The 13,041-nt window shown below is 47.4% G+C and overlaps 1 protein-coding gene across 6 annotated transcripts in view; it reads left to right on the forward strand.

The window, feature by feature from the left end:
* Nucleotides 1-9,990, forward strand: part of PRDM11 (PR/SET domain 11) — a 49,194-nt gene extending 39,204 nt beyond the window's left edge. For 4 of the 6 annotated variants that reach the window (XM_085580251.1, XM_021533249.4, XM_085580253.1 and 1 more), the window contains one exon: nucleotides 753-3,432. In XM_085580251.1, the coding sequence (XP_085436377.1) occupies nucleotides 753-2,917 (2,165 nt within the window). In that variant the 3' untranslated portion in view covers nucleotides 2,918-3,432. Of the gene's footprint in view, nucleotides 1-752 lie in introns of all 6 variants that reach the window. The other 2 variants (XM_085580254.1, XM_021533250.3) reach the window with 1 other exon arrangement.
* Nucleotides 9,991-13,041: the final 3,051 nt, after the last annotated feature.

Below are 13,041 nucleotides of genomic sequence, written 5' to 3' on the forward strand. Positions count from 1 at the left end.
TGTTCTGAGTATTCAGGTGAACCTGTGGTTCCATGGAAGGTTCTTTGTCAGGTTTTGTGACTGGGTGGGCCCAGAGCTGATGCTGTGGGTACAGTGGAAAACACTGCTTGGGAAAGACTCTGTATAACAATTTACTCTCTTTGTTGCCATTGTAATTGATAATGCACTGCCAATAAAAAAGACATTCCATTGCAGACAGTTTGTTTGCTGTATTTTTGATGCATTCTCTTTCAGCGGAAGACCTTCCACAATGCCTCACATGCTACCAAGAAAGTATGAATGACTCTGTGGTAATGCTGAAATGTTCTCTCTTTGTATATGAAATTATGTCCTGCTGTGTCCCTTGTTGGAAATCTCTCTCTGTTTCCTCCACTGCCTTAACACAACCACGTGTCTCTTTCTGAAGATACATTTCATTTCCTCCAGGAACATGCTGTCAAGCAGCCAGGAGCATTCAGTAAAAAGAATATTTGGGTCACACAGTGTATTGTTCAAGTGGCCAGGATGTAGTGTCCTTTGTTGCTGTTCATTGTGGCATGTTGGAGACAAAGTTCTTATGCAGAAATATAGATTCCTTTTCCCTTCAAAGTCATGATTCAAATTCTATCCATAATGTATTGTGGGCAGAAGAAGAGAGGTTGTGACCAGCTCTTTGGGCAATGCTCTTACTGTCACCAGTAGGATGGTTCTCTAGCTCAGCAACTTTGTAAATACCATATTTTTTTCCTTTTTTTTTTATTTTTTTGTTACAGCTTCAGAAAGCATCATCTCAGTTCCCACCATCATGGAGGATGATGACCAAGAGGTGGATTCTGCTGATGAATCAGTTTCCAACGACATGATTGCTGCTACAGATGAGCCTTCTAAGATGTCTTCTGCCACGGGCCGGAGGATACGGCGGTTCAAGCAAGAGTGGCTTAAAAAGTTTTGGTTTCTGCGTTACTCCCCGACACTGAATGAGATGTGGTGCCATGTCTGTAGGCAGTACACAGTGCAATCTTCTCGGACTTCAGCCTTCATCATTGGCTCTAAGCAGTTCAAGATACACACAATAAAGCTTCACAGCCAGAGCAACCTCCACAAGAAGTGCCTGCAGCTTTACAAGCTCAGGATGCACCCAGAGAAAACAGAAGAGATGTGCCGAAATATGACCCTGCTCTTCAATACAGCCTACCACCTGGCACTGGAGGGCAGGCCCTACTACGACTTTCGGCCTCTGGCAGAACTACTGAGAAAGTGTGAACTCAAGGTGGTGGATCAGTACATGAATGAAGGAGACTGCCAGATTTTAATTCACCATATCGCCCGGGCTCTCCGAGAGGACCTGGTTGAGCGCATCCGGCAATCTCCCTTCCTCAGCATCATTCTGGATGGGCAGAGCGACGACTTGCTTGCAGATACAGTTGCGGTCTATGTGCAGTACACGAGCAGTGATGGGCCTCCAGCAACTGAATTCCTGTCTCTTCAGGAACTTGGCTTTTCTACAACAGACAGTTACCTTCAAGCATTAGACCGGGCTTTTTCCAGCCTGGGAATACGACTGCAGGATGAGAAGCCAACGATCGGCTTGGGAGTTGATGGTGCTAACATTACCGCCAGCCTGAGAGCCAACTTGTTCATGACAATCAGAAAGACCTTGCCCTGGCTCCTCTGCCTTCCCTTTATGGTGCATAGGCCCCACTTGGAAATTTTGGATGCCATTAGCGGGAAGGAACTACCATGTCTGGAGGAGCTAGAAAACAATTTGAAGCAACTGCTTAGTTTCTATCGTTATTCTCCCCGACTCATGTGCGAGTTAAGGGTCACTGCTGCCACTCTGTGTGAGGAGACCGAATTCCTGGGGGACATTCGAGCAGTGAAGTGGATCATTGGGGAGCAGAACGTGCTCAACGCTCTCATCAAGGATTACCTTGAGGTCGTAGCCCATCTCAAAGATGTCAGTGGCCAGACCCAAAGAGCAGATGCTTCTGCCATTGCCTTGGCTCTCCTGCAGTTCCTGATGGACTACCAGTCGATCAAGCTCATCTACTTCCTGCTGGATGTGATTGCTGTGCTTTCACGCCTTGCCTACGTCTTCCAAGGGGAGTATCTTCTTGTGTCGCAGGTGGATGATAAAATAGAGGAGGCCATCCAGGAGATCAGCCGGCTAGCAGACTCCCCAGGAGAGTACTTGCAGGAATTTGAGGAAAACTTCCGTGAAAGCTTTAATGGAATTGCAGTGAAAAATCTACGGGTGGCTGAAGCCAAATTCCAGTCAATCAGAGAAAAGATCTGCCAGAAGACCCAGGTGATCCTAGCCCAAAGGTTTGATTCCCGCAGCCGGACATTTGTGAAGGCCTGTCAGGTATTTGACCTTGCAGCTTGGCCCAGAAGCACTGATGAGCTCATGAGCTATGGGAAGGAGGATATGGTACAAATATTTGAACACCTGGAAACAGTCCCATCATTTTCCAGAGAGGTTTGCCGAGAGGGGATGGACACCCGAGGGAGTCTGCTGATGGAGTGGCGAGAACTCAAAGTGGATTATTATACCAAAAATGGTTTTAAAGACTTGCTCAGTCACATTTGTAAATACAAACAGAGATTTCCCCTCCTAAATAAAATAGTTCAGATCCTCAAAGTCCTTCCCACCTCTTCGGCCTGCTGTGAGAAGGGGCGTAGCGCCCTGCAGAGAGTGCGCAAGAACAACCGCTCTCGGCTCACGCTGGAGCAGCTCAGTGACCTGTTGACAATTGCTGTTAACGGGCCGCCCATTGCCAACTTCGATTGCAAAAGGGCACTCGATAGCTGGTTCGAGGAGAAGTCAGGCAATAGTTACGCGCTCTCGGCCGAAATGCTGAGCAGGATGTCATCTCTTGACCAGAAGCCAATGTTGCAGAGCATGGACCATGGCTCTGAGTTTTACCCTGATATTTAGGAAGGAATGCCTCAGATCAGATAATTTTTTTAATCTATACTCTAAACTTTGATATATTATATAAAATATATATATTATCTATATTAAGGAAAAACCCACACTGAAAATTTAAGACGATGTGCGTCTGATAGAAGCTAAGCAGAATTTTAAAGATTGAGACAATGTTTAGACATTTACTGATGTCTCCAACCATGGCAGCTGCAATGTAGGTGGCAACATTTCATTCTTTAGAAGCATGTGCTGGGGCCATACTCTACATGTTCAAACCTAACAACCTATAAGCTAGACAACGGGTCTTTGTCAGCCTCATCCTCCCAGCAGTTTCCTTTGTATGTGTGTTGTCAGTTTACTGGGTTGTTTTTTGTTTTGTTTCATTTTGGGGTTGTTTGTTTGTTTGTTTGTTTGTTTGTTTGTTTTTCCCTTGGTTTCAATCTCTGCCTCTCTTTCCATTGTTCAGCCCAGTTATTGAGCCATTTGAGCCTTTTGTTGGCAATCATCAGATTTCTGATTTCTGACAGAGCATCCCGTGTTTTGTTGCCCCCTGCTCCACCCAGTTCTCTTCAACTGAGTGAAATATTTCTTCACTCAAAAAATTACTGACAGGAGAGAGGGGCTGGGGGCATTATTTTGGGTTTTTATTCTGATTTAGAAACAAATGCCTCCACTAAACTGTGATGCCTCTTTCTCAGTTCTCCCTATTTTTGGGCTGTAGAGTAATACTTGGCTTTCAGCTCCTTTTGTGATAACCCTAGTACCAGTCTATCATACATATGTTATAACATGATGTCATGTGCAGACTATAAAATAGCAAAATAGAGAAGGCAGGGGGAAATTTTTGCATTTATATTTTTATATTGTATGAGATAAATATATATATATATATACAACTATTCATTCAAAACCAGGGCTGCTGTGGAAGCTAGACAGCCAATGAGTCAAGAGCCACCTCTGGGCGGAGATTCAAAGGCTTAAAAATTATATTCTAATTTACATTATTTATACCATGTCTTTATAATCCTAGATTGTTGTGGGGTTTTTGTTTCGTTTCGTTTTGTTTTGTTTGGAATGACTGAAAGAAAAAACCTGCTGCAGTTTGGTGGCAGGAGCTATCAATGCAAGATTATCTTGGATTATATTCATGTGTGATGTCCTACAAAGGTTCACTTACTCTCTTGTGACCAAGGTAACATGTTCCACAGCACAGCTGACTTGATGACAGCAGGAAGAAGGGATGCTCTGCTTCTTCCTGCAAAATATTTCTTCCTTTCTTGGAAGAATGCAGAGTCCAGCTGAAATGTGAATGGGGGACTTGCACCTTTCATCACAAAGAGATTGTTTTGTGGGCTTGGGGCTCTTCTTTGTTTTATTCTTTTAAAGTAAACAAGCTCCATCCACACAATATCACTTCAGGTTAGAAAAGAGAAAAAAAAAAAAAAAACACAAAAAAACCCTAACCAACCAAAAAAAACCACACAAACAAAAAAGGTGCAAAAACTCCACAGATGCTAGTGCCTTGCCCTGCTGATGTGGCATGGACAGCACCAACCTGACCAGATCATCGTGGGAGTGAGATGTGTGGTCCAAAAGGTGTCCAAGCCAACATGTTCTCACTTCCCAGAGGGATGAGCTTTGTGCCAAGCTGTGTTGTTTGGAAACATGATGGTGGTATCAGCAACACTGAACCTTTCCTTTCTCCTGTTACCCCCTGCCCTTGGTCTTGGTGCTAAGATATCTCTAGAACCGTTGCTGCTAGTTAATAGCTTTTCATTTATATAAATATATATATATATATATATAATATTATTTTATTTTTTAAACTTTTTTGTTTGTTTTCAATGGAGATGTAGCATGTTTGGAACTGATCTCTCTCTGAGTCACTTTCACTGCCAGGGTTCACGCACTGTCTTCCCCAGGAAAACACACACTTCTACCTAGGTCTCACTCACCTCCTGCTAACCCCTTTGCCTTCAGCAGAACTTCACAGCCAGCACTGGCAGAGATGTGCAGCCAAGCCACTATGGTACAACTTTCAGACCACATAGGAACAGCTAGGCTGGTGTTGGTCAGGGTTTTGAAAGTGTTTGCCTCTCTTCCTGCGGGACTGAGGAGGGACTGAGCCCACCCAAAGCACAAGTGGTGGCCCATCCTTGTGTCCTGACACTGCCCCTTTGCTGTAAAACAGGGCCTTTCAGTCAGATGATCTGAGCGGAGCAGCGTGGACCCTGTGAATGTAGCAGTGAGGGCTGGTCAGGCTGGTCAGCACCCTCTGTAGCACTTACCCCTTGCCTTACCTCTGACAGCACGTGCAGCCTGAGGCTGGCTCAGGCAGGAGAGGGCCACCCACCTGCTGCCAAACTGCTGCCAGGGGTGCAGGTGCTGGGTGCTCTTCCTTGTGGTCCTCATGGAAATGTCACAAGCTAGGTCAGGGCATCACACAGTTGCAACACAGGGGCATTGATATGACACATCTGAGAAACATGAAAAATGGCTTTGTTTTCATGTTTTCCTGTATTTTCTTACAAATTATATGATCAAGTTGATCCATTCATGCAGAGGTGTGAAAATTAAACTGGAAACCCCCTGCCAGCAGTACAGCCTTGGGTGGTTGTTTGCCTGACCATAAAGTAGGGACCTCTCCATCTCTCCACACAAGGTGCTCGTAGCTCTCCAGGCATGGTGAATTGGCTCTGCTCAGGGTGCTGCCACAAAGCTCTGGAGCTGCTGCCTGCCAGGGAGGTGGCAGGCTCCCATCCTTTTTTAAACTGGAGGAGATGCAAAAAGATAAAGAAGATAGAGAAACTGCTGCTCCATTCATTTCTGACTGGAGATGGGCATGGTGAACATAAATCATAGAATCCATAGCTCTTTGTGGGTGGAGAGGAAAAATCACCTGCTTTTCTGTTTGCAGCAGCAAAACTCCTTGGCATAGAGGCCCATCAAAGTGCCTGGCCCACATGGAGGGGAGGAATATTTGGGGACAGTCTCCAGACACCTTTGGAAAGAGGAATGCTCCCCCAGGACTTGTGTTGAGTAGCCTGAGAGACCTGTTTACAACTCTCAATCCAAGCCTCCTAACTTTTGCTACCGGGGAGGAAATGGTGAGGTAAGAGTTGCCAGAGGCCTCTTCAGAAATTACTCTTCCAATTTGTTACTCCTTCCCTTTGGTACACTTGCAAATCCTGCTTTCATCAGTGACATTTTTCACCGGCAGCTTTTACTTCTAATGGTGCAGTGAAATGTGCAGCATGTGGTGATATTCTCTGGCAGCTAGCAGACACAGGCAGAGCACTTGTTCCTGTAGCAAATAACTTTGCTTGCAAACAGTGATTCCCTGCCCCTGGATGTTATGGATACTTATGATAGGAGCGGTCAGAGTCCCCTTACATTGGTGATGAGGATAGACAAGAGCTTGGTAGAGCAGCTGGCCCAGCCCAGCACATCCCATCTCCTCCAACACAATTCCCTGTTAACCTGCACATCAGAAAATAAACCTGGTCTTTGCCCTAGGATAAATGCAGGTGCTTTGCAAGCTTTCCCTCCAGGTTAACCCACCTGTCAGATCTGTAGCTCTTACTTTCATGGATAGTCCATGGATGGAAACATGACTACAAGACAGGGAGGAGGGAGGAATATCAATGCAAAGCACCCTTGGCTTCCCAGGGCTCCCAAGCCTTTCCCAGAAGCAGGTGCATCTCTGTTTGCTGTTTGTCTGGGCCCAGTCTGGTGTCAGTGAGGCCAGGAGGCAGCAGCAGGCATGGGGAGGGCTTAGCAAGGTGATGAGGGAGGCCTCCATGGCTCCAAGTTTGCCATGCATCAGGTTTAATCAATGCCTTTCTTGCTGTGCTGAGAGATCAAGAGGAGCTGTTTTGAATGTGTTCCTCACAGTGTCTTGAACTGGTTAGGCTGCAAAGACAGAGAATTCGGTTTTTCTTGAATGACCTCTTTATTGTCTCCTTCCCACACTCCTTCCCCTGCATCTTAGCTGTGGCATCTGACTGTGAATACTGCACACTTCTCCAAACCCTCGGGTTTCTGTTTCTAACCCGTGGGATTTTTGGTTGCCAATTTCCCTTCCCCACTTTTTGCTCAGGCTCCTTGCCTCTTTTACCCTGCTGTGAAGCAGAAATCTGTGAAGCACATTTAGACATGTCCTTCTGCAGGGCTCACCTGTGTCCACAGGGATCCAGGCCCTCCAGCCACAAGACCGACCTCAGCAGGGATAATTCTCACAAGAAACCAAAGCTCTTCCCATACCAGCAAAAGCACACAGAAGTTATGGGGGCTGTGAGGGGACACAGTGGGCAGGGTCCTCATGTGGCGTCTGCCTTGGGTCTTGAGCCAGCTGCAGCCATGTCTCCCAAACTGGTGACGCTTTTGCTGGTATGACTGTTCAGACGTGAATCAGGCTTGGTCCATCTCTTTCTCACAGCACAAACTCAACCAGATGGCCCACAGGGTCTTTGGAGTCCCCATCCTTTCTTATATCATGAGGATTGCTGTTTGTTTGACCAGTGCCTAGACAGCTGGCTTGCAAATAAACAGCGACAGCCTCTGCTTTTGCAGATTCCCCTTTCAGCCCTGTTAAAAGAGGTCTTAAAAGCAGAGAAATGGTACGTTAATCCCCCAGCCATTGTATCCAATGCAGTAATGCCTATGCAATTCCTGTCTCCCTTGGAGACACGTATGATGTGTGTGCATGTAAGCTAGTGTATGTATACAGTACATATGCATATGGTCTATATATTGTATATACGCACATCCCACTACATATACACACAGTACAAAAGATTAAAATCACATGCTTATATATCTATAAATGAAATCCTATATATTTATATATTTCTATGTTTTCAATAGATATAAAGATTATAATATAGAGATAGACTCAACCACCCTTGTGTAAGGCTGGCCCTGTGTTCTAGCACAAGGCACGTAACACTGAAGACTTTGGACTTTGGGATGGTTTTAGCCATACACTGAGGCCTACATTTACATGTAAAGCACTCTATGGAGAGGGGCTTGGCTGTTTTTAGGGCAAGGGGTTTCCTTGCTGGCATGTTAACCAAGTGATAAATAAGGTTTGTTTAATAATGGATTGTCTTGGTAGGGGAAAATGCTTGAGTGTCATTCTCCCAAGAAAGCGTCTTGCTGAGAGCCTGTGTGTTCACACTTGGACAGACACATATCCACCCTCATATGCACTTTCGTCTCTCTGCATGGATGTGGTTGGCAACTGCGGGCACTGGTGCTGTGGAAACGTGGCTTTTTGCAGTTCCACCTGGCATTCCTCAGCAGTCGCCGGCACACTGCCAGGGAGACCCTGCGCTGGCCAGAGCTCACACGGCACCAGCGAGAGCGTGGGTGCGCTTGTGGGCATCGGTCGGCGACACAGCCATGGCACTGGGGTAAAGGCAGCAGGAGAGCCAAGGCGGTTTTGAGCAGAGGAAGGGTTACGGCCACGCAGTTGGTGGTGGCAGGGATAGTGTATGGAGTGGGAACAGTGCAAACGAGAAGGAACCATGAAGTCAGAGCGATAGATGAGAGTATGCGATCCCAGTTGGGAAGGCATGCTCAGCTCTCTTGGGTCAGGCTGGCCGCTGTTCTGCTGCAGGAACCACTCCGCTCCCTCAGGACTCACAGCCGCTCCTCAGCCTGTGAGCAGCCTGCCTGGCCAGGGGCCCAGGGAGGCTTTCTGGAGGAAAGGAAATGATGTGATTGTATGGAAGACATGGTCAGTGTCTCACGTGTGCCTTTGGGCCCCAGCACACAGCGTTCGGACCTTGCCAGGCTGAAGCACCAAAGGGTGCAGTCCTCTTACCCTGCCTGTGCAAAGAGACACCTGCTTTCCCATGACCAGAATTTCCATGCTGGGATGGGGGTGGATCAGTCCTCCCTGAGTATCTGCTGATGCCTGTGGGATGGGCAGCTGTCTCATCCATCCATCCCTCCCTTCACACAGCCACTCATAGGACACTGGCCCTGCTGCATCCTGAAGCCTTTGGCTGATGCCTGAGAGAACCTGAGAGGTGCCTCTGGCTGGTCTGGCAGCAGGTGGTCAGTGAGTGAGCTGGGTCCCCACAAGGGCCGGAGGGAAATCATGGAGGTTTGCCTTGGCAGCTCCACGTCAGGCCTGGCAGCCACTGCACTCCTTGCCGTTTGTTTTATTTGTTGGCTTTGGTCGGGAGGAGGGTGAGTTGTAATTCCGACATCCGAATGGATCTTTACACTGGTATTGCATGAGCAGACGCTGTGCGAGCTGCCCCCAGCCCCGTCACACACCTCAGTGCCCTCTCCCAGGCCTCTCTCCTCCACACAACTGGCAATCCACCTCAGCCGCCCCTGCCCGGCGGCGGCTCCCCGCTCTGCCGCAGCCCAGCAGCCGCGCACACCGGCGGGGAGCTCTCAGCACCTGCTCCTCACAAACCTCAGAGACACTTTTCTCCTCCGGCCCCCTCCTTCCGAAGCCACTGACACCCGCGTACGCTCAGCCCGGGCCTCGCCTCCCAGCCGCCCTGCTGGTGCTGCTGCCGCCCGGCGAGGGGCTCCCATGCACTGCACCTCATGTCGAATAAGCTCGCTGGGCTACGCGGGGGAACCACGTCTCATATGCTGTAATGTCCCAAATGCTACAGGAGGGCTACGGAGCTTTCTGCCAGTCATGGCATCCTCATAGACTCACCTGACAGTCGGCAAAAATGCATTTTTACTTCCAGAAAATGAGGTTTTGTCTCAAACCTCTCCGTATCCACATCCAAGCACAGCCCTGCTGAACTGTTTCAAGCGATCTCTCACCCACCCACTCACCCACCACACACACATATGAAATGAGAGAAAAATATCTAGACATCTATTACTATATATGTATTAATATGTTAATATCACTCTTTTGGAGACATTAAAATTATATTACTTTACAGACTATGCTTTATAGTACCTGTGTGAAAGGACCTAGGACACTGGATACGAATAGAGCTATGTTGATATATCATAGTATGTACACAAGAACTTTCCTTTTGTCATATTATCCTTGTAATGTAAAATGATTGTTAATAAAAAAAAATTAAATTTATCAAGTTGGTTTGCTAATTCTTTAAATTGTTCTTGGAGGTTAATGTCATTTTGCCAGATAAAGGGCATCTAAGCTGATGCACTCCTGTTTCCCTCAGCCCAGGACTATAAAGAGCAGATCCAGTGCTGATTAATCCAGAAAGGTCAGTTGCAGCCCCCTGAGGTGCTGGTAGTTCTCCCTCCTGAGTGACTGGCTCCTGACTTGCTGAGTGCCTCTGCAGCCCCTTGAAGTCGCACCTTGGCAAGCAGGTCCAGCGTGTCCTGTGATGGAGCTGCTTCGTTTCCCCATGGGCTGGTTTATCCCAGTGCTATGCCAACGCTGCAGCAGGCAGACCAGGAGCTGGCACCTCCCAGCATCCCAGGGCTGCTCTGGGTCAGCACATGCTATTTTCGGGTAGGGATGCAGAGTGGGTACCCTTGAGGCTCTGCATGCCCTTTCTAGTCAGGTACAGTGGCATTATTGTTAGCTTTGCTGTGGTGGACTGGGCTTGTAACGGATTGACAAAGCTTTACATATGTGCCTGGTTTGGTTTGAAGGTTGGAGACACTTTTCCTGAGCTCTAAATACTCCAAATCCTGTGGAATCTGGGCTTTTTCTATCCTTAAAAGAGAGGGCTGACTTAACTTTGGATTCTTTTTTTTTTTTTTTTTTTGACACTGCAGTTGATTAACTAAAGGTGTAACTTTTAAAACAGTTCAGTGTATTAAGACTATTTTTATACATGGAGGGTCTTAAATCTGCTAAATCATTGTGGGCAAGAGAGACAACGTCTGACACGTGTCCATGGATTAGCCCTGGGCTGTGGGTTGTGTTTTCTGTCCAAACAGCTGAAAACATTGCCTCTGTGGGTTGAGTCTGGCTGCTGCTGTGGATATATCTCGCAGCAAAGGCACTGCAGGGACTGTGGATCATTCTTCCTTCACTGAGGCTCAGGTTTGCATGGCAGTGCAAGCAGGGGCAACCTTGCAAAGGTTTCGTCCATCCCTAGGTAATGGCTATAGCTAGAGAGAAACACAGGCAGAAAACAAAGCCCTTCCAGCACAAACAGTTGCTCACTCAGCTGTAAATGTGTCCGTGTGGCAGTGGAGGGAATCAGAAAGCAAGGAGCAGGCTGTGCAGCTGTGAGTGTGGATCCTGGGTGTGGCACTGCACACTGAGTGCCGATACTGATAGTATTGCTGAACTTCAGTATGCAGGGATGGAACCATCAACAGGACTGGCTCTTTAATCTGGTCTGAAGGATTCCCAGTTTTCCAATTGGCCCAGGGGGAGTGTGTATGTAGACCCATCAGTCCTCTCAGGTGAAGGGCTGTACTGAAATTTTGGGTTCAGAGTGAATGCCTCCAAATTTTAATGGAGAATAGCCACTGGAGCTGGAAGTGAGTAGCAGTTTCTTGGCTGAGAAGTGAAAATTGGCCCAAATTAGTCATCCAATAGGTCTAATAGGAAAGGTTGTTTCAGTGACTTCCTCAAAGTCCACTTCATGGAGCAGACCACATATTACACACAGTTTATAATTTTCTGGCAGCTTTCCCTGTAGTGATTTAAAATGAGCAGTAAGCAAGCCCAGCAAAATCCTGATGGTTGTCAGGGCTTAGCTTCAGTTGGGTTTCCTGGGCACCTGTCAGTCAGCAGTGAAGACTCCATCTCTGGGGTTTTTGCCTTTGCTAGTCAATTGACAGCATGAAGGCAGGACAACACTTTCAGCAGCTCAACCATGTGTAAAGAGTCAGAACTGCTCATGAAATGCACTGCTGCATTGTAATTCATTTCCTACAGGCAATTTTGTGGTGTAGACTGTTGTTAGTTACCTTTGGCAGTGATCAGCCTCCTTGCTTGTAACTTCAAACCAAGGACTTAAATGCAAGATCCTTTCAAGGAAAGTGCACTGAGCTTTTATCAGGAATGGAAGCTTGCACAAAATTCATCTGATCCAGGGCTAAAGGTGCCCTTCACTTTTAGGATCAGTGATTGTCCTGTCAATCAATATGAGTGAAAAGGAAATTGAAAAATTCCTTGGCGATGGTTGTCATAGCATTAAAGCCTGCCACACATTTCCCCAGCTCTGCTGGTGTCCTGGATATTCTCTATGCAGTTGACTGTTGTTAGCAGCTGGTGCTAGAATTTTCATTTAGCAAAAAAACTGGACATGTTTCTTCCTGGAAGCAGAGGGTGTGGAGCCTATGATGCCAAGAGCTTGCAGGCACAACCAGAGGGGGTTTGCAGCACTTCCTGGGATCCATCTTCCCTATCTTGCTCTCCTGAGACAGAAGGAAAAGCACAGGCAGCTGAGCACGTGGGTGGATTTAAACAGGTGCCCCCCAAGACTTTTAAATCAGAGGGCAGATGCCGATATCTGGGCAGTGCCAGGTCCAGCCCTGCAGTGGCACAGGGGACCAGAGGCTGTTTCTGGCAGAGCTGTCGCCATACGCCACACAAATGGAGCCACAGCTCATTTACAAAGGGTTCTAAAAATATCTGCTGGATAATCAAAGGCTCCCACAGCACAGCATATGTGCTAGCTAGACTTTTTGACTCTCTGAAATCCTCTGTTTGAAGTTGTTTTGATCAAGGAGAAAAACAAGGGCGCTGTCTGCATAGCTGCCAGACACCCTGTTTCTGGGGACACTGGTGGTACCTCTGGAGGCACAGGGGTGGGAGAGCCTTGCAGAGGTGCCAGGGCTGGGATGGGGAGCCATGTGCAGCAGAGTGTCAGGAGTGGCAGAGCTGCACTCCAGGCCACCACTGCACTTTGTGACGTTCAGGAAAGATGTCTGGAGGGCTGGGTAGTGTGTTGGTTTTAGGTGTGACCTGTCTTCTCAGGTGCATCTTGGAGCCCTGTCCTCACTGGGTTTATTTCACATTCAGGGGTCACTAAGGGCTCAGGGAAGTGAAGGAACTGGCTGCAGACCTTCAGGACTGGCACTGGCAATGGCTGTGATATAGCTGCTGGATTAGGTGCTACTCTCTCTTGGCATACAAAGGATTACAGGACAATCCCAGTTTAGTTTTTAAATACCATAGGGGGAAGAAAAGGCTTCTAATGAATCTGAAG

This window comes from Lonchura striata, chromosome 5, assembly GCF_050655825.1.
Source record: "Lonchura striata isolate lonStrDom1 chromosome 5, ASM5065582v1, whole genome shotgun sequence".
Classification (NCBI taxonomy): Eukaryota; Metazoa; Chordata; class Aves; order Passeriformes; family Estrildidae; genus Lonchura; species Lonchura striata.